This window comes from Rana temporaria, chromosome 8 (genome assembly GCF_905171775.1).
Source record: "Rana temporaria chromosome 8, aRanTem1.1, whole genome shotgun sequence".
Lineage (NCBI taxonomy): Eukaryota > Metazoa > Chordata > Amphibia > Anura > Ranidae > Rana > Rana temporaria.
In genome coordinates, this window is record NC_053496.1 from 19,802,746 (window position 1) to 19,824,339 (window position 21,594).

At 45.4% G+C, this 21,594-nt stretch overlaps 1 protein-coding gene across 1 annotated transcript in view; it reads right to left on the bottom strand.

The window, feature by feature from the left end:
* Positions 1-21,594, bottom strand: part of JAKMIP3 (Janus kinase and microtubule interacting protein 3) — a 118,242-nt gene that overhangs the window by 66,120 nt on the left and 30,528 nt on the right. Inside the window, exons 3-7 of the mRNA XM_040361366.1 lie at positions 18,732-18,944; positions 13,758-13,877; positions 5,607-5,753; positions 4,451-4,588; positions 2,656-2,691 (exon numbers count right to left, since the gene is read on the bottom strand). Coding sequence (XP_040217300.1) covers positions 2,656-2,691; positions 4,451-4,588; positions 5,607-5,753; positions 13,758-13,877; positions 18,732-18,944 — 654 coding nt within the window. The remainder of the gene's footprint in view (positions 1-2,655; positions 2,692-4,450; positions 4,589-5,606; positions 5,754-13,757; positions 13,878-18,731; positions 18,945-21,594) is intronic.

The following is a 21,594-nucleotide window of genomic DNA, read 5'->3' on the forward strand; positions in this document are numbered from 1 at the left end:
AAAAAAAAACAAAAAAACTTTTTTTCCACAGGATTGGGGGCCACTTTAGGGGTGCGCGGTATACGCGGGAGCGCGTTATACCGCAAAAAATACGGTAACTGGAACTGGCAAGCATGGACTACACACAGCATGAGCATTTGCTACAACCCTCCCTTCTGCGAGGCAAGAGGTGGTGAGCATGCTGATGAATAGCAGCTACGTGCTGCCCAGTGATTGCTATATGGGATTTATGTGTTACATCCTCACCAGTCTTTATTCACCCAGCGACATGTGGCTGTGAATCTCCTGTCCGGGGGTTGACTTACACCAACTTTTGTGACTGGTTTTGCTGTTCACCCATAGACCTCATTCAAGGAATAGCCAGCTGCTCCCATTTCCATCCCGCACTTAGGTCCCTTTCACACTGGGGCGGTAGCTGCATCGGATGTAAAGCGCCGCTATTTTTAGCGGCACTTTACCGTCAATTACGTTGCACTATTCAGTCGCTAACGGTGAGCTTTAAAACCACCTGCAGCTGGGCTTTGCTGGCGGTATAGCCGTGGTGCCCATTCATTTCAATGGGCAGGAGCGGTAAAGGAGCGGTAAACACACCACTCCTTCACCGCTCCAAAGATGCAGCTAGCCCTCGACTTTCACACTGGAGTGTGAGGAGCGGCTCTTTCAGGGCGCTTTGCAGGCGCTATTTTTAGCGTTATAGCAGAATAATCTCATCCTTTTTATCCCACTGTCTGTGGAAGAGCCCATGTATCCCCATAGACTTATTGCAGTGTGGACTGTTTGTGGTTGTGTATGAGGTGTGCTGCCGGCAGGTATCTCAGTTGTTTGACAACGTTGTCATTTTTTTATGTTTGCACTAGTGGTAGTTTTTTTGTATCAATTCATTTAATAAATTACATTAAAGTTATACTAAATGTTTGTTTAAAAAATATATACAAATAACAAACATGTCATACTTACCTCCAATGTGCAGTTCGTTTTGCACAGTGGCCCCGATTATCGTCTTCTGGGGTCCCTCGGCGGCTCTCGCGGCTCCTCCCTGCATTAGATAACCCCCTAGGAGAAGCGCTCTAATGGGGGGTTACCTTGCAGGCGCGCTTCTGTTTCCAACATTCGTAGCCGCCGAATACAGGACTCAGCCCCGCCCCCCAGCGCCCGCATCATTGGATTTGGTTGGCGGCAGCGGGAGCCAATGGCTGCGCTGCTATCAATCTATCCAATCAAGAGCCGAGAACCCCAGGCAGAGAGACAGCGCATCCTCACCGTGGGACATTCCAGGGCTCGGGTAAATAAAATGGGGGGGGGGGGGGCTGGGGGACTGTTGACTGACAGAAGTCTTTCCACTTTAATGCATAGGATGAAATCCTGCTACATGTACATCGCTGGATTGAGATGGGGCTCAGGTAAGTATTTAGGGGTACTGAGGGGGGAGCTGACAATAGCAGGCTTTTTTATCTTAAATACCGTGTTTCCCCGAAAATAAGACCGGGTCTTATACTAATTTTGGCTACAAAAATCACACTAGGGCTTATTTTCAGGGGATGTCTTATTGCTTTTCGGTATGTACAATAATCTACATTTATTCAAATACAGTCATGTCATCATGACGATCTTAGAGTGGTTGTAACCCCAAAAAGAAAAAAATATATATCCTGATCCTTTAAAGCATGATAGCCAGCACAGTGACCCGCCGTAGCTCTTCTCCACTCTGAGTACTGCAGAGGAAGGGACCACTGACGTTGGAGAGGAGAAGATCTCCAGCCGGTCACGTGAGCGCCCAGCGGCACTGTAAGTAAGGTATTTTCCAAAACAAATTTACAAAAAGGAGACACACTGCACATTATATTATCTTTTTACAAAATGGATTACGTTTTTACGACGACTTTAACTAGGGTTTATTTTCGGGGTAGGGCTTATATTGCAGCCACCCCCAAAAATAACGCTAGGTCTTATTTTCGGGGTAGGGCTTATTTTCGGGGAAACAGGGTATGAAGTAAACCCTGATGGGTTTTACTTCCTCTTTTTTCCCCTGCAAAGTAAAAGCATAGAAGGTTTTTTTTTTGCAGATTCATACTTACCTAGGTGGATGCAGCATCAGTCCGATTGCTGCATCTGTCCCCCGGCGCCTCTGAATGAGAAATGAGTGATCGAACACTGCCGATCACTCGATTTTCAGAGCTCCCCAAACGGAGAGCTGGTGACTGTTAGTCACAGCCCTCTGCTGTGCCCCCTCCTCGCTCATTAGAGCGTTGGGCTGTGGAGGGGCAGGGAGCAGCCAGCTCAGGCTCTCAGCGGCTCGCTGAGAGGCTGAACCTGGTGTCAACCAGGTACCTGCTGGATCCAGACTTTATTGTCGCAATAAGGCGGCGCCCTCTGCTGAAAATGGGTCACAGGACTGCGAAACGAACTGCACTCCTGTGACCCACAGGATAAGTACAGCCAAACAAGCTTTGGCTGGACTTCTCCTTTAATGGCTAAATGTTTTAGTTTTAAACACCTTCAATACCTCTGCTGTGAAAGTTTCAAGATAAATTTCTCCATAGTGCCTTCAGCTACAAAAGTTAGTACAAGAACACCCCAATACAACTGTGAGGTTATTGAAAAATTATAAATAACGCAATGATACTGAGAACAGTTTGAAACTTTAATAATACTTACAATCACACTCTTCACATATCCTGCGGTTTCCAGTGTCTAGAAAGACAATATAAATCTAATAAAACCAAAATGAAATAGCTTTATCTATAAGCATCAATTGGCTTCCATGCACAGCGTATAAGCACATTCTACTGCGTAGAGGAGGACACTAATACTCATCCACTGACTCTTCCTGTTTACTTGAGTGAAGAAAATTGAGGCAATTGTAGGGATATATATCTACAGTAAATGTAATTATGGGAACCTACAGTGGGGATCAAAAGTGTGGGCACCCCAGGTAAAAATGTGTATTAATGTGCATAACGAAGCCAAGGAAAGATGGAAAAATCTCTAAAAAGCATCAAATTACAGATTAGACATTCTTATAATATGTCAAAGTTAGATTTTATTTCCATCATTTACACTTTCAAAATTACAGAAAACAAAAAAATGGCGTCTGCAAAAGTTTGGGCACCCTGCAGAGTTAATATCTTGTACTGCCCCCTTTGGCAAGTATCACAGCTTGTAAATGCTTTTTGTAGCCAGCCAAGAGTCTTTTAATTCTTGTTTGAGGTATCTTTGCCCATTCTTCCAGTTCTTTGAGATTTCTGGGCTGTCTGTCACGCACTGCTCTTTTAAGGTCTATCCATAGATTTTCAATTATGTTGAGGTCAGGAGATTGTGAAGGCCATGGCAAAACCTTCAGTTTACGCCTCTCGATGTAATCCCCCGTGGATTTTGAGGTGTGTGGTTACGCAGGCGCAATTGCTCTTTGAATCTGGGCCAGTGTCTCATAATTAAAGAGAACCCGTGCTTGTTCCTGAAGGGCAAAGCAACAGCTTCAATGCTAACACCATCAGCAGCACCCATACTCACCTGTTCCTTAGCTTTCCTGCTGCTCCTTTTAGCTGCCATGAATCAATAGGAAAAGCCCTGTTCATGCTCCATGTCATGATTTGGGAATTACACAGGGGCGGCCTGTCCATTGTTGGCGCATGGGCACTGCCCCCCCCCCCCCCCCATCCATGCCCCCGGACCCTTTTAGGAAGCCGGGCGCATGAATTTCTATGGTGAGGGATGGGCGGGGGGGGGGTGTTTTTTGAAGCACTGATTAGCGCCAGAGGCTCTAATAGGCTTCAAAACAGGGTGGGCTCGGGGCGCAGAGCATTGTGTCTGAAGCCCACCCAGGTGTGTTGCAACACTGATCCTCCTCCCGGACAATCGGAAAGTGGGTCTAAAACCTGTCACCCAATTGGCTGAAAGGACAGGCGATCCTATTGGATGCCTAGGAGGAGAGGAGGAGATGCATGGCGGAAGCGAGGAGGAGAAAAGCTGCCGATGCCGATCCCCGCCGCTCCTCGTATGCCCAATCCCCGCCGCTGCTTGGTGCCCTGATCCACTGGGTTTCTCGGATGTCCACCGATGTCCTATCCCCGCCGATGCCTGCCACCTAGATGGGGTAAGTACCAGTGGGCCGACTAGCAGAGAGCGTGGGGGGGGTAAATGGGGGGGGTTTGAGGTGCCATGGGGGTTCAGTTGTTTGCCCCCCCCAAACATAAACCACTGCACATAGGTGTGACCTATCTCCCTGTCACCATGTGCAACTTTGTGTGCCTGATCGTCCAATCACCAAGCAACTTCTCTGTCTGGGAGTGAGTCACATGCTTCCCCAAACCCACAAGTACCAGGCATTTTTCTTTGCACCTAGAGGTTGAATGGAGAGGAGGTGTACAGAAAAGGCACAGGTGTGAATGGGGCCTTAGACAGGTTATCTATCGGTCATGCATATAAGTGATTGAAATGAAACATGTCTTACTTTAGAGAGCTCATCAATAAATATTTGTTGTTCATTGATCTGCAGTCTCAGAAAATCGATCTCCCTCTCGTCTCGACTTTGGTCAAGGTCATTCAGAGAACTTGGTCTTCTTATATCTCTCCCACCAACCTTTTGCCTCTGTAACGATACATTTCAAAAAATTTCAATCTATATTAATTCAATTAAAAAGTTGCAATCTATGGGCCAGATTCACATAGAACTGCGGCGGGGTAACGTATCGTATACGTTACACCGCCGCAAGTTTTCATCGCAAGTGCCTGATTCACAAAGCACTTGCGATGAAAACTACGCTGGCAGCCTCCGGCGCAAGGCGGGCCAATTCAAATGGGCGTGTGCCATTTAAATTAGGCGCGCTCCCGCGCCAGACCTGCTGCGCATGCTCAGTTTCGCAATTCCCGTCGTGCTTTGCGCGCTGTGACGTCATTTTTTCGAACGGCGACGCGCGTAGCGTACTTCCGTATTCCCGGACGTGTTACGCAAACTACGTTAAATTTAAAATTTCGACGCGGGAACGACGGCCATACTTTAAACAGCAATACGATTGCTGAGTAAAGTTAGGGCAGGTCAAACGGCGACTAACTTTGTGACGGGAAACTAGACTAGCGGCGACGTAGCGAACGCGAAAAACCGTCGGGAATCGCCGTAACTCCTAATTTGCATACCCGACGCTGGTTTAAGATGCAAACTCCCCCCAGCGGCGGCCGCGGTACTGCATCCTAAGATCCGACAGTGTAAAACAATTACACCTGTCGGATCTTATGGATATCTATGCGTAACTGATTCTATGAATCAGTCGCATAGATAGAAACAGAGATACGACGGCGTATCAGGAGATACGCCATCGTATCTCTTTGGTGAATCTGGCCCTATATTTAGAATATTTCCACTATTGCCATTCAACTATGCTTAAAGGTTGATGGTGCTTAAAAAAAAAAAAAGTATCCTGGTCATAAAGAAATATGGCGGCTGCCACTACAGATTTCTTTATAAAATTCTGGTTGCGTGGCATTATGTGGAGTTATCGGTCTTCCTATCTTTATTTCTTCTGTACGAAGTATTGAAGCCATAGCATTGACAATAGGAGCTAGAATTCCAAGAAGGAGCAGCCTGCTGATAGTATTGAAACAGCTCTCACCATTTCTATGTTCTCCTGGGTTAGAAACTTTAACTTGTTATCCATACGCCGTAGGGAATGGGACATTTCTTCATTCTTGCGACTGAGCCGCTTGTTTTTGTCTAGAATAGGCTTATACTGACTTTCTGCTTCTCTTAGACGTTTTAACTGCAATACAAGAACACATTAAAATGTCCTATCCCACCAATACAATGTACATAATATACACAGAGTCATTAAAATAATCAAAAATAACTACCGGTATATAAAAAAATTATAAAATATCATTTCAAACATGGATGTCTCTTATATGTTAACAATTCACAACCCAGGTATGTACCAGATCTTGGTACCATGGATAACCTCATTGTCATAGATTGTGTTTAATGGAAAGATGGAAAAAAGAAACTGCGCTAAGATAATATAGGTATTGAGATGGCCTGAAGCTCTAATGGGTAAGCAGCAACTAACCTGATAACATAACAGTGAAAAGAAGTGAGAAAAATATATATAGTTGCGCTAGTGTCAAGACCACCTTTGCGGGGAAGGTGACTCAATCACCCCCACCCCAAACGTGGAAATAAATTGAATGAACATAAACCGTGAACTTATTAAAATGATTAAAGTGCACGAATAATACCAAATAAAAATTATAAATTGGATAATAAACAAATAATAAAGCATAAGCTAATGACATCAGTTAAGTGACAGTAAACTTGTAAACTTGTTCTGCCAGACGCGTTTCGTCCCGAGACGACGTGACTATCACGATACGCGTTGGGCGGAACGAGCGGCTTGCTGATGTCATCACCCTCATCTGCTCGTTTTCCATTCGGATGGGTTTTTATTGTTTGCGTCCGGCCGGCGCAACAGGTTTAAGGCTGGTCTTATACTTACCAAATGTGAGTTTTTTACTGTTTATTTTATTTTGCGAGGCATCTGCTTTATTTGCATGATACCATATCATCTGATGCCCTTGCTGTGGAGTTTGTCGTACTACCACGTCGGATTACAACGCCACGGATGCAGAGTTCGTCCTGATTGCCGGGTTTACATCCATGATGGTCTAGGTCCTAATTACACAGGACCATTGGCTCTGGTAAGCAGTTTTGCATTACGGTGGTGGAAGTCACTTGAAGCATAGCTGATATCTTGGAACATCACTGGGTGTTTATTCACAGCAGTTTATGGACTTTTATGTTTATATATACACAATCTCTATGCAATTTTGGTTGTTCTCTTGTAGGTGGATTCAGAAAGACTTAGGCCGGCGTATCAGTAGATACGCCGGCCTAAGTCTGAATCTGCGCCGTTGCAAATTTAAGCGTATTCTGGAAACCAGATACGCTTAAATTAGGCTAAGATACGAGCGGCGTAAGTGTCTTACACCGTTGTATCTTAAAGTGTAATTTTTAGGCTGGCCGCTAGGTGGCGCTTCCATTGCATTCGGCGTAGAATATGTAAATGACTAGATACACCAATTCACAAACGTACGCTTGCCCGACGCAGTAAAGATACGCCGTTTACGTAAGCCATTTTCAGGCGTAAAGTAATTCCATCAAATAGCTGTATAGTGAGGTGAGGGGCGCTATATCAAAATAGTGGATGCGTGTCACAATGTGCGTTTGAGTAGTACACAGTGTAACTGTGTACCCAAATCTATGTGAAAAACCAAACAGATTATAGTCTAAACTCTATAAGTACAATAGTGCCAAATGCTGTGGAAAATAAATAAAATATATAAAAAAAAAAAAAAAAATTTTTAAAAGAATGTCCAGCAAATAAATAGTTAAGTGCAAAATGGATCCAGTGTTGTATCAAGTCCAGGTGCAAAATGCAAATAATCCAATCCCAAATCGCAGGGAAAAGTGCAAATGCTAAAGTGCTTGTGAATCTTCAAAATAGCCAAAGTGCGAGATAGAAGTGATCCGCCTTCACCTATAGGTCACCAGAATAATAATGGATGGCTCCTTACCACACGGTGTTGACCAGATTACTTAAAATATGGTCGATCAGGCTTGTTTTAAATGAGGATCAGCAGGGTCTCATTGGATTCCAATGTCAGCGATTGCAGCAAATGGTGTACCAAGAAAGGAGAAGAGATACCACCATAGTGTAAAACCATTTAATATACGAAAGTTAAAATTACAATGCCAAATGGCCTCTTACTGTTGCTGGTGCCCGTTCCCGGCACTGAGGCTGTAGCGCCCCTCACCTCACTATACAATATATGCAAGTCAGTCACCTGATTTTATTTGGGAGCAGCTTCACTCAGTTAGTCACTTGATTTATCAAGTATATAATTTAGTGTAATTCATTTGGCGCGAGATTTCTTTTTCCTGTATACCATCAAATAGCTGGACTAGTAATGTTAAGTATGGCCGTCGTTCCCGCGTTGAAATTTTTTTTTTTTACGTCGTTTGCGTAAGTCGTCCGTGAATAGGGCTGGACGTAATTTACGTCCAAGTCAAAACCAATACATCCTTGCGGCGTACTTTGCCGCAATGCACACTGGGATATGTACACGGACGGTGCATGCTCCGTTCGTAAAAAACGTCAATCACGTCGGGTCACAGTTAATATACATAAAACACGCCCCCCACATCCTCATTTGAATTAAGCGCGCTTACGCCGGCCCCATTTATGCTACGCCACCGTAACTTAGCAGGCAAATACTTTGTGCATACAGTACTTGCCTTGCTAACTTACGGCGGCGTAGTGTAAATACGATACGCTACGCCGACGCAACGATGCACCCGCCTACCTGAATCCAGCTAACGGACTTCACCTTGTGCATTTTTTCACATTTGGTAAGTATAAGACCAGCCTTAAACCTGTTGCGCCGGCCGGACGCAAACAGGAAAACCCGTCCGAATGGAAAACGAGCAGATGAGGGTGATGACGTCAGCAAGCCGCTCGTTCCGCCCAACGCCTATCGTGATAGTCACGTCGTCTCGGGACGAAACGCGTCTGGCAAACAAGTTTACAAGTTTACTGTCACTTAACTGATGTCATTAGCTTATGCTTTGTTATTTGTTTATTATACAATTTATAATTTTTATTTGGTATTATTCGTGCACTTTAATAATTTTAATAAGTTCATGGTTTATATTCATTCAATTTATTTCCACGTTTGGGGTGGGGGTGATTGAGTCACCTTCCCCGCAAAGGTGGTCTTGACACTAGCGCAACTATATATATTTTTCTCATAGATTGTGTTTAACCTAGAAATCTCTAAATTAGACTGATGCCCATACACACAACGGTTTTCCTGTCTGAAAAAGTCCAATGAGAGCTTTTGGCCGGGAATCCCGACCGTGTGTATGCTCTATCGGACTTTTTCCAACAGGAAAACTGCCGGGAAAACAAAAGAGAGCAGGATCTCTTTTTTCCCGTCAGGTAAAAATCCTAGCGGGAAAACCGTTCGTCTGTATGCTTTTCCGACATGCAAAAAAAACATGCATGCTCGGAAACAAATCGACGCATGCTCAGAAGCATAAAACTTCATTTTCTCGGCTCATCATAGTCTTTTACGTCACCGCGTTCTTGGCAGTCAAAAGTTCACCAAACTTTTGTGTGACCGTGTGTATGCAAGGCAGGCTTGAGAGGAAATCCGTCGGAAAAAAATATCAGGTTTTTTTTCCGACGGGAAAACCGCTCGTGTGTAAGGGGCATCGCACTCAAAAACTGAAGATTTGCTGTGTTATCTGCTGTGAACATCTATAAATCAGGGGCGGACTGACCATTTAGGCACTCGGGCACTGCCAGAGGGCCCCATGCCCCTAGGGGGCCCCATCAGGGTTACCAGACTCAGTAAAACCAGGGACAGTATGTAAAAATCTGTGTTTTTTTACATCTGTCCCTGATATGTCCCTCATTGACATCTTTTTGGTCTAAAAATCCCAAGATTATAGCTGCCCTGCCTCTCCAGTACCTTTTCAGTGTGTGTATTCTGTGTGTGTATATTGTGTGTCTGTGTGTGAATACTGTGTATGTATACTGTCTGTGTGTGTATTCTGTGTGGCCCCATAATCTATTGCCTGGGGGCCCCATAATCTCCTATTGCTCGGGGGCCCCATAATCTCCTATTGCCTGAGGGCCCCATAATTTCCTGTTGCCCGGGGGCCCCATAATCTCCTATTGCCCGGGGGCACCATAATCTCCTATTGTCCGGGTTCCCCATAGTCTCCTATTGCCCGGGGGCACCATAATCTCCTATTGCCCGGGGCCCCATAATCTCCTATTGCCCGGGGGCCCCATAATCTCCTATTGCTCGAGGGCCCCATAATCTCCTATTGCCCAGGGGCCCCATAATTTCCTATTGCCCGGGGGCCCCATAATCTCCTATTGTCCGCTGGGCCCATAATCTCCTATTGCCCGGGGGCCCCATAATCTCCTATTGCCCGGGGGCCCCATAATCTCCTATTGCCTGGGGGCCCCATAATTTCCTATTGCCCAGGGGCCCCATAATCTCCTATTGCCCGGGGGACCCCATAATCTCCTATTGCCCGGGGGCCCCATAATCTCCTATTGCTCGGGGGCCCCATAATCTCCTATTGCCTGAGGGCCCCATAATTTCCTATTGCCCAGGGGCCCCATAATCTCCTATTGCCCGGGGGACCCCATAATCTCCTATTGCCCGGGGGCCCCATAATCTCCTATTGCTCGGGGGCCCCATAATCTCCTATTGCCTGAGGGCCCCATAATTTCCTATTGCCCGGGGGCCCCATAATCTCCTATTGCCCCGGGGCCCCATAATCTCCTATTGCCCGGGGGCCCCATAATCTCCTATTGCTCGAGGGCCCCATAATCTCCTATTGCCCAGGGGCCCCATAATTTCCTATTGCCCGGGGGCCCCATAATCTCCTATTGTCCGCGGGGCCCATAATCTCCTATTGCCCGGGGGCCCCATAATCTCCTATTGCCCGGGGGCCCCATAATCTCCTATTGCCTGGGGGCCCCATAATTTCCTATTGCCCGGGGGCCCCATAATTTCCTATTGCCCAGGGGCCCCATAATCTCCTATTGCCCGGGGGACCCCATAATCTCCTATTGCCCGGGGGCCCCATAATCTCCTATTGCCCGGGGGCCCCATAATCTTCTATTGCCCGGGGGCCCCATGAGTTGTCAGTCCGCCCCTGCTATAAATGGTAATTGTGCCTAAGCATTGCCTGGAAAAGAGTATCTGACAGTAGTTCCCGTGTCTTGATCATAGCAGCTGTATATGTGAAGCGTTAAATCATCTATAGCCATGGAAGACTCTGAAAGAGCGGGGCTGTGTGTGGCAGACCAATATAGGGCATAGCCACTGATAACACCTGTAACTTTTGTAATAGGTTTTATCAAAGAGGTTACCACCATTCATATACAGCCTACGGTGGATGTGCGTCTCTTAGGATTGGTAAACAATCTGTCTTTTTTTCAATCTGAGTAGTGAAGGGGGTGGGCTCTGATATATGCATGGCTCTGGCACAGGTGTACCAGTGATGGGGGATATGATGCAGGAGCATAAGAAATATTCACTCTCTCATTCAACTGTTATTTCATGTGATTGGAGGCCTTACATCTTATTACTTTATCGCTAGGTAGAGGTTCTGGAGTCGTAGATGGAGTCAAATGCTGAAGAAGTGTATATAGTTAATTGTATGTAACCTTATTGGCCTTTGGGGCTACTGTTTTGTGTACTTGTTATTGAAAAATTGTAAATAAAACAAAAAAAAAAAAAAAAAGTTACAGGTGTGTCAGTCAGTGTCATACCAGTGTCATCAATGAAGCAGAGCAGGAGGATCCCAACTGTTCAGCGGCTCCTCCAGAGTTAGCTCCACAGATCTAGGACACATCTAAAGCCAAACATACATGGATCAAAATTTGTCCGGTCCCTGCTGATCTGGCCAAATTTTGATCCATGTATGGGCAGGCTGATTGCACCCAAGTCAATCCAGCAGTAATCATTCTATTCTGCCAGCAGGAAAGGCTTCCCCCTCCCTGCCAGCAGAATACAATAGCGCTGTGGGAGGCATTCCCCTATCAACACTGACTGTGTTGATGGGGGAATCAAGCAATCTTATTTCCTTCCACCCATGGTTGGCTTGCCTTAGGTATTGCTGCCTCTGACTGCTAGTCCTACGAGATTTGGAGTGAGATTTGGCAATGTCATTACTGTGCTGTTCGTTGTTTTCCTTGCTGGAGAGGAAGCTGTACCTGATGACCTGCATTGCAAGTATCTCCCTGCTTCTGTTTTTACCCAGTCTGTGTTTTCTACACCTTTCCTACTGCGCAAATCCCTGTTTTTCTACCCAGATAGCAAGTATAACTTGCCATAAATTTGTGGCAGTGATGAATTGTAAGTCTGTTAGCTTTCACTGGCAAGTTGTACACTTGCAGAGCACTTGAAGCACAAGTTATAGTTGACACTTTTGCAATTTGTAGCAAATTTGCATTGCAAGTCTCTAGCAAGAGCAACCTTGCAGTGGTAAGTCTACAGCAAAAGCTCTGCAAGTCATAGTGACCCCCTGCGGTGGGGTGGCTATTACACAACATAACTGAACCAGAAGTTGCTGCAGACTTGCAGAATCTTTGCACACAAAGTTGATCTGGAGTCATGCAATGCGGACTTGCTGCAATTGTGCAACAAACTTGTGAAGCCCGGCAGGTCTAGCAATAGCTTAGCAAGTCATTTTCAAACCTGCAGAACAATTGCTTGCTATCTGGGTACCAAGCTGACCGCTTCCACACAAAGTAATGTAAAAGGGGTAAAGATCAGCATCAGGAAGCCTACATTGGATACTGGTGACTAGTCCTTTGCTCTCTTTACCTAAACAGCTTCCACCGTTCAGGTTCTCTTAACTCTAGAATTTTGTTGATGAAGTTACAGAAAATGGTTCTTACACCTTGTTTAATGATGCTATGTAATAGGAGCTGTCTACTTCCATTGATAACTGGTGCTGCGCAATGCCACTGGTCCCTGCTGTCTTCTGGGCCCCTTGTGTCTCCCAGAAGACAGCGGAGGGGGGGGGGGCGTTGGACATGGTGGTCCGCTACAAGATAAAAGTGGTCTCTGCGGTGGATACACCACAAGATCACTTTTATCGGCGGCGGGAGAGGGGCCCCCGCCGCTCTCCGGTGCCCTCCACCAAATAAAGGAGCCGTCGACATCGGCGGAGTCGATCCGGTGATTTCTGTTGCTGTGTATGGAGACGAGTGAAGGGAAGATGGCCCCCTCCCGTCTCCATATCACTGCAGGGCGGAAGCGACCTAAAAACGTCACTTCCGCCCCCACACGTCTTAGGCCCCATACTCACGAGCAAACATGTCTGCTGAAACTGGCCCGCAGGCCAGTTTCAGCAGACATGTTTGGTCGTGTGTGGGCGCGAGCGGGCCGAATTCCAGCAAACATTTGCCCGCCGGGCCTTTTCCCAGCGGGCAAATATTCCTGGACTTGTTTTAAAACAGCCCGCTGGAATTCAGCCCGCTCGGACATGTACGGTCGTCAGTACAGACCTACCGTACATGTCCAGGCGCCCGCCGTCCCTCGCATGCGTCGAATGACTTCGACGCATGCGTGGAAGCATTTTAAAGGCGGGCCGCCCACGTCGCCGCGTCATTGTCGCGGCGACACCGCGTCATCGACGCGGCGACACCGCGGACACGCCCCGCGTATTGTTTACGCGCGGACTTCTGTACGATGGTGTGTACAACCATCGTACAGAAGCCCTCTGGCAGACATGTATGGTGAAAACGGTCCGACGGACCGCTTTCACCATACATGTTTGTCCGTGTGTACCCGGCCTTAAAGGGACATTTTTTTTTTGTCATTTTTTTAAATGAATTTTATTTTTTGGAGCTTCGGACTGGTTCGCGACCCCACGGCTGGGCTCTTAAAGGCAACGTACAGGTACGTGCTTGTGCCCAGCCGTGTCCTTCTGCCGACGTATATCAGCGTGAAGGGGTCCTTAAGTGGTTAATAAATGGTTGTTTTCGGCCATTTTACCCCACCCTAAGTGTTGAGTGTTTTTTATGACAGGTAAAGGTTTTACATGGTTTACGGGAACGGTGATGTGGTAAGTTGGGTGGTTAGCTCTTAGCTACCCTAGTCAAGCACATTAATAGGTCTACAATGCAAGTATATACTGCTAAATTCAGTGGACGCATCCTGTTAAGAGACAGACATACCAGTTCATTCCTCTCTTCAGACAGTAGAGCATTGCGGTCTTCTAGTTTCCGGATAATTGCACTTAACTCAGCAATCTTAAGTTGGAAGCGACGAGCATCTTTTTCATCCAACTGCTGTTCCTGAAACAAAGACCCACTGCAAATAACTGAACTCGGGATTAATGTGGCAACAAAGCCAAAGACTCCGAAAACGCATTGATGCCCCCCCCCCCCCCCCCCCCAACCAAGAACCAGACATGTAACACATATGGAACAGGGGGCATTAGGGAGGGGGAAATGTATGTTCATGAAAGCACAAAGAAGCCACAGACACCAAATGAACAAACTATCAGGCCCCGTACACACGACCGAGTTTCTCGGCAGAATTCAGCCAGAAATTCAATCGGAGCCGTATTCTGCCGAGAAACCCGGTCGTGTGTACACTTTTGGCCGAGGAAACCGACGAGGATCTCGCCGGGCCAAATAGAGAACATGTTCTCTATTTCCTCGTCAGGCCCCGTACACACGTCCGAGAAACTCGACGAGCAAAACACATCGTTTTGCTCGTCGAGTTCCTTGTGAAGCCGCCGAGGATCTCGGCGAGCCAAGTTTCCTCATTGACTAACGAGGAAATAGAGAACATGTTCTCTATTTGGCCGACGAGATCCTCGTCGGTTTCCTCGGCCAAAAGTGTACACACGACCGGGTTTCTCGGCAGAATACGGCTCCGATCGAGTTTCTGGCTGAATTCTGCCGAGAAACTCGGTCGTGTGTACGGGGCCTTAGTCAATGAGGAAACTTGGCTCGCCGAGATCCTCAGCGGCTTCACAAGGAACTCGACGAGCAAAACGATGTGTTTTGCTCGATGAGTTTCTCGGATGTGTGTACGGGGCCTGAGAATCACTGACATCTACAAAGCTTTCTCATCCTACCTAAAATACAAAATGACATTTCAACCACAGTACTCACCCAAAGACTTTTCTATTCTGCAACAGCAAAATGATATTCTCGATGAAATGCAGCTGCCTTCAAAGACAACCGACTCCCTACAGCGTAAAGCCAGCTACCTATTCTGGCGCCGTATTGTCACATACAGATTAATGGTTGGTTTTTCCCCAAAGAACTGTCGCTCTAGAATTGGTCCCAATTTCATCATCATTATACAACTGGTGCAGGAGAGACTTTGGGTTAACAACCCTCAGCAGTAGGTTGTACAGGTCAACTATGCAAATAAAAAAAAAAAGCCGTGATGGAAGCTGTAAAATGCCTTGCTGCAAACCCAGACTGGGTTTTTTTTTTCAAGCCCTCAAATAAAGGAACAAGGCACACAACACTAAAGCAGAGAAGCAAAGCTTGCATGATCTCTAAGCGAGGAAGATGGATTCCACTTTCAATAAGCAGTAATAAAAAAAAACAGGATTCCAAGAATAACTGGAGGCAAATGATCACATAGTATATATGAATATAGAAAGTAGCAGCATCACACAGATGAGCCAGCACCTAGACCAGGCATGTCCAAAGTCCGGCCCGGGGGCCAAGTGCGGCCCCCGTTCCAGTTTAATGTGGCCCCCTGGTAATTTGGATATATACTGTATTTATCGGCGCTGCCTCGGAGGGGAAAGGGAGAGGGGGAACGAGTGCTGTCAAATTACATACAGGAGAATCTCCTGCTTACTCAGTGACATCTGTAATAGGAAGTCCCGTCTCCTGAGCTGCCATTGGACGGACTCCTCTGTCTATCATAGGAGGCGGAAGAAATTGTATTAAAGAGGCTGCTGTGTAAACAGGAGATTCTCCTGTATGTAATCTGTTGGTGCTCATCCTGCCCCCCCCCCCCCTTCCGAGGCTGCAGATGGACACGATCAGGCTGCATTCATGGCAATGGAGAGGCTGCATTCATGGTGTTATACAATAAATATGGTATATCCAAATAACACGCTCACGCTCATCTCTTCACCACACACAGCCACAAAGGCAAGATAATTCTTGTTGAGCAGTGTATTAGTGCTCGAACGAACACACTTAGGCCCCGTACACACGACCGAACATGTCCGCTGAAACTGGTCCGCAGACCAGTTTCAGCGGACATGTTCGGTCCTCTGTACGTCCGACCGGACAATTTTCCGGCGGATCGGACAGGTTTCCAACGGACAAATGTTTCTTAGCATGCTAAGAAACATGTCCGCTGGAAGCCTGTCCGTCGGACATGTTCGGTCGTCTGTACAGACTCACCGTACATGTCCGCTCGGCTGAAAGCCCTCGCATGCGTCGAAGTGATTCGACGCATGCGTGGAAGCATTGACCTTCCAGGGCCGTGCACGTCACCGCCTCATCGTCGTGGCTACGGCACGGCCACGTCACCGCGTATCGTGTCCGCGCGGATTTCTGTCTGATGGTGTGTACAACCATCAGACAGAAATCTCCGAGCGGACATGTCCGCTGAAAACGGTCCGGCGGACCGTTTTCAGCGGACAGTCCGTCTGTGTGTACGAGGCCTAAGGCCCCGTACACACGACAGAGGAACTCGACGTGCTTGGCACGTCGAGTTCCTCGTCGAGTTTTGGGATGAAGCCGCCGAGGAGCTCGGCCGGCCGGCTTCTCCCATAGAAGAACGAGGACAACGAGAAAATAGAGAACATGTTCTCTATTTTCTCGTCGAGTTCCTCGGCGGCTCCATCGAGCCAAAACTGTACAGACGACAGAGATTCTCGGCAGAATCCGGGTTTTGACCGAGTTTCTCGGTGAATTCTGCCGAGAATCTCTGTCGTGTGTACGAGGCCTCAGACCAAATTTTAATGGTTCAAAGAATGTCAGGCAAAATGATCGGCCCTTACACATGTTCACTTCATCAAATCTGGCCCTCTTTGAAAAAAGTTTGGACACCCCTGACCTAGACTCTCATCGCTCTCGGGGAGTTAGGCAGCCTTCAACATGGGATTGCAGCTGTCCTGACAGGTCCTGTTAGAATCAAGGGAAGTTTTCCTTAAGCAACAATGGTGTCCTTTCCCACCTAAACAATAAACACATCAAACTGATGAAAAATAACTAAAAAAGTAATGAAAGTAAAATAAGTAATGAAAACTCTAGAACAGGGGTGCCCAACCATGTGGCCCGTGGAGCCCTGTGATGTGGCCCTCGACCTCCTGCTTTGGGATGGTGGTTTAGCAAGCTCAGATCGCAGGTTGCCAACCCGCCATTCCAGAGCATCAGTGTTGTGAATGAGGCTGGCAGTAGAGAAAGCAAACGGCTGCAGAGCAGAGTTGCATAAGCCAATGCTTCCTGTATAACGCCAGCTTATGTCACATTCAATACCAAATACACTCTGCTTGGGACAGAAACAGCCAGGGAAAACTGAGTGGAAGACTGTTATTACAGGTAAGTTTATTACTGAAATCACAGAGTATAAATGGGCATATGTGGTCTGCAGTGGGTACCAGGCTGCTTTCAAACTAATTTGCATTGTGCTACGAGCCCACCCAGTTGTGTGACCATAGCAAATTAATTTTCGCTATTTTCACACTAAAGTTCCTCCCCGCCAATCAGGAGGCAGCGGAGCAGCCGCGGCCCACGCTCCAGGAGAGGATACCACAGCCCCATCACAGAAGCGGGTATGTGCCGGGCCAGACCGCCCGTGGTGGGTCTGTGCCACGTCACCGGAGGGGTTTGTTGTTTGCTGCCCCCCCAAAGAAGAACCCACCAGCCGCTACTGCCTCTATGTCCATTTACTCCGACTTACCTCCAATTTGATCCGCTAAAACAAATCCGTCCCCTTCCGTCTGGGAAGATTGCATTAGAGGGCCCATAGAATAGCGTGGGCTGTGTCCACGTCCGTTCTGCATATGCAGCATGGACACAGACCTGTCATCCGCCAATTCCACCAATTTTGGCCCGTGGCCGGTTACAAAATCACTTCAGTGGCCCCCGCTTTTCAAAAGGTTGGGCACTCCTGCTCTAGAACATAGAATGTTAAACATGGATGTCTACCCTATGTAAGCAAGCCACAAACCAGGTATGCATCAAGTGACTCTTGGGGCATGGGACTGTAAGCCTCTGATACTACCTTATTGGCACTGATTGTGTTTAACTCATCCCAAATGTTGACCTAAACACTAAAAGTGAATATCTGCTTTCAGTAGACACTGCCACACCCTGAGTCAATTTTCTATTATATTACAAGAGATGAAAGTTAAATAGATAGACTCAAATGATTGTGTGTGCAATTGCCATCATCCCGATATATAATTTTTAAAGCATGTCCTCATTTGGTGGGATTAAGGCAATAGACATAAAATAATTTATTGAAAAAATGGTATCATTAAAATTGTAGAGAATTTTGGAGATTTTAATGATACAATTGTTTCAATTAATGCTTTAACAAAGAAAGAAAGCTACAAAGCTACTTGTATTTATTTATAAATTATTTATAAATATATATATATATATATATATATATATATATATATATATATATATATATATATATGAATATACAGGGTGGGCCATTTATATGGATACATCTTAATAAAATGGGAATGGTTGGTGATATTAACTTCATGTTTGTGGCACATTAGTATATGTGAGGGGGGAAACTTTTCAAGATGGGTGGTGACCATGGCGGCCATTTTGAAGTCGGCCATTTTGAATCCAACTTTTGTTTTTTGTTTTTGTTTAGAAATGGTCGCCCAGTAGAAAGTGAAAGGAGTTCCACGTTAAGGGCAACAGGGGCATTCATCCAGATATCAGATTTCAGCAGCTTCAAGCATGAAGTGAAACGATAGAGGACTTTCCTGCCGAAGACAATCATTTTCTAGTCCTGCAGGAACACACACATACTCAAGAAAAAAAAATATGCCTCATATAATATTTAAAAATTAAAAAATACTTATTTTGTAAGAAAATATGCTCTACCCTACACACAACAGCAAGACAGCAAGAAAGTTTAGGGTGAAAAATTGTTAAAAGGACGATTTGTTAGCCAGCGAGCAGAATCCTTACAGGGCTCCCCGGATCAGAAGCTTCTCCTGCACCACTTGCAAAAGGAAGTTCTCTCTTTGGGCTACCCAGATGACGGTCAGACTCTTTGAACTGGGTAAGCTGCTCATCTAGAGCCTCTTTTTGGAGCTGCAGTCTTTGGGTATATCCGGCTTGCACACCTAACTCTTTCTCCAGCATGTAGACTGCTCTGTCTTTAAATTTAATTTCATCCATCTACAAGGAGAACAGAAGAAACGTCACTTACATGCAGCACAACTTGCTGGACTCATCTAGTGGTCGTTGAGGAACATATTACCATGTAAGAATTTGTATACATCTTGCTAAATTAAATACGATCTAGAACTTAAAATGTGCCCTTTAACCGATGTTGGGTAACTCAACTCAACTCAACTCAACTCAACTTACTTTAATAAAGCCTGAATGAAATTAAAACAATTAACATTTTAAACTTGTTAGTATTAGACATGTGCAGACTGGAATATTTCGTTTCGTTTTTTCGTTTTCGTTTGGAAAATAAATTTATTTAGTTACTCCCGAAAATCGTTTTGATTTATTTCGTTCTTCGTTGGGGAATAGCTTTCGTCCGAAAATCCAATAATACTTGGTTTCTGTCGAATGGTCAAAAGAATATTCGACGGAACGTCGAATCTTTACGCCAAATCGTACCTTTCCGTTCGAATATTCCGCCTACAAGAATTCTAATGTTGTATGACTAGTAATAATGTCGAATCTATTCTCTATAATGTCGAATCTATTTTCTCATAAATCGAAATCTATTCTCTGTAATGTCGAATCTATTATTTCTATAGTGTCGAATCTTTTCTCTATAATGTCGAATCTTTTCCCTATAATGTCGAATCTCTCTATATCGAATTTTTACAGCAACAAAAACGAAAATAAAGCATTTTTTATGTCGGATCTTTCGGTTTTCGTTTCTTGCACTTTCGTTATCGTTTGTTAAAACGATAACGAAACAAACAGATTTTCGGACGAAAATGCATTCTAACAAAAACGAATGCACATGTCTAGTTAGTATCATACCCATAAAGAAACTTTGATGATCACACAGATGTAGGATTCATTGACCACATGCAGCACAACTTGCTGGACTCATCTAGTGGTCTTTGAGGAACATATTACCATGTAAGAATTTGTATACATCTTGCTAAATTAAATACGATCTAGAACTTAAAATGTGCCCTTTTACCGATGTTGGGTAACTCAACTCAACTCAACTCAACTTACTTTAATAATGAATGAAATTAAAACAATTAACATTTTAAACTTGTTAGCATCATACCCATAAAGAAACTTTGATGATCACACAGATGTAGGATTCATTGACCACATTTACAGAATAAGAGAGACAAATATTGGAGATGTTCTTGAAAACAACCATAATCCCAACGTTTTTTTAGTGTAGAATTTAAAATGAAAAACATTAACAAATTGGTTTTAACACAACTGCTTTTCCTTTTTTGTCCAATAATTATAAAACAGGTCCCTTAGGGCAGTGGCCAAATGTATTTCTTAAGCCTCATACACACGATCGGACTTCCATCTGACTTTTCCGTGGATTTTCCTCCGAATGCGGGTTGGCCGTGAACTTGGTATGCATACACACGGCAGGACTTTTTCAGCCAACTTTCACCAAATCACATGGTTTTTCAGCTCTTTACCACCACCCTTTGGGCAACTTCTGCTATTGTTGTCTGATCTTTAACATTGGTTCTGAGCATGCGTGTTTGTACTTTGAACTTGTGTACACACGATCAGGTTAGCCGACGGAGGACATTTGTTGCCGAAAAGTTTAGGCCTGTACACACGGTCGGACTTTCGGCCAACAAACTTCAAAATCAACAAGTTTTCACATTTGTCCGATCGTGTGTACGCTCCATCGGACCAACTTTTTTTGGTTTCATCGGACAAAAAGTTTGGTCTGCAAACGGACAAACTTTACGACAACAAAAGTCCGATGGTGCCTAGTCCGACCGTGTGTACAGCAAGCCATCGGACTTTTGTCCGAAGTACAAACACGCATGCCCAGAACCAATGTTAAAATCAACCAACAATAGCAGAAGTTAACCAAAGGGTGGCGATAAAGAGCAGAAAAGAGCAGAAAAACCACGTGATGTTGGGAAAGTTTTAGAAAAGTTTTCAGAAAAGTCAGAGCGTGTGTATGCTATGGGTGTGACCGGACAAATCACTTCGGACAAAAATCCAAGGGAAAGTTTGTCGGATGTCCGACCGTGTGTTAAGTCTGTTTTCACATAGAACATTTGTCTGATGAAAAAGCGAAAACATTTGTCTGATGGAGCGTACACACAGTCGGATTGTCCGATCAAACAGGTCCGTCGGACATTTGTTGTCAAAAACTCTGATCGTGTGTATGGGCCTTAAGCGTTTTCCTTGCTTCCTAGTTTTTGCGTTTGCCCCTTGGTCTTCAAGTGCCTTTTTACAGGTCTGGACACCCTATTGTACGTAAGGATAAATGGATATACCTCTAGGTAAGCCTGGTCTCAGAGTATTTAGGGCTTAATACAGATATGTCCCAGCATCGTACTTTCATGGATTAGAATAGGAAAATGTGACAGAGACACCATGATCTAGTTTGCAGATGCTACATATGCCTTACATGTAGGTGTTTATTATATGTTAGAAACAGATTGAAAGCTGAAGTTTAGCTAGAAAACTTCTCTACAGCTTTAGTCACATCACTTACCTGTAATCAGGGCTTTTTTCCCCCAGAAAATAGGTACAGGAACTCTAACACAACCCACTCAAAAGACCCTTCCCCCCACACCCTCCAAACCGCATTACATAGTGGGTGTGGTCAAATGTCACTAACAGTGGGAGGGCCTTA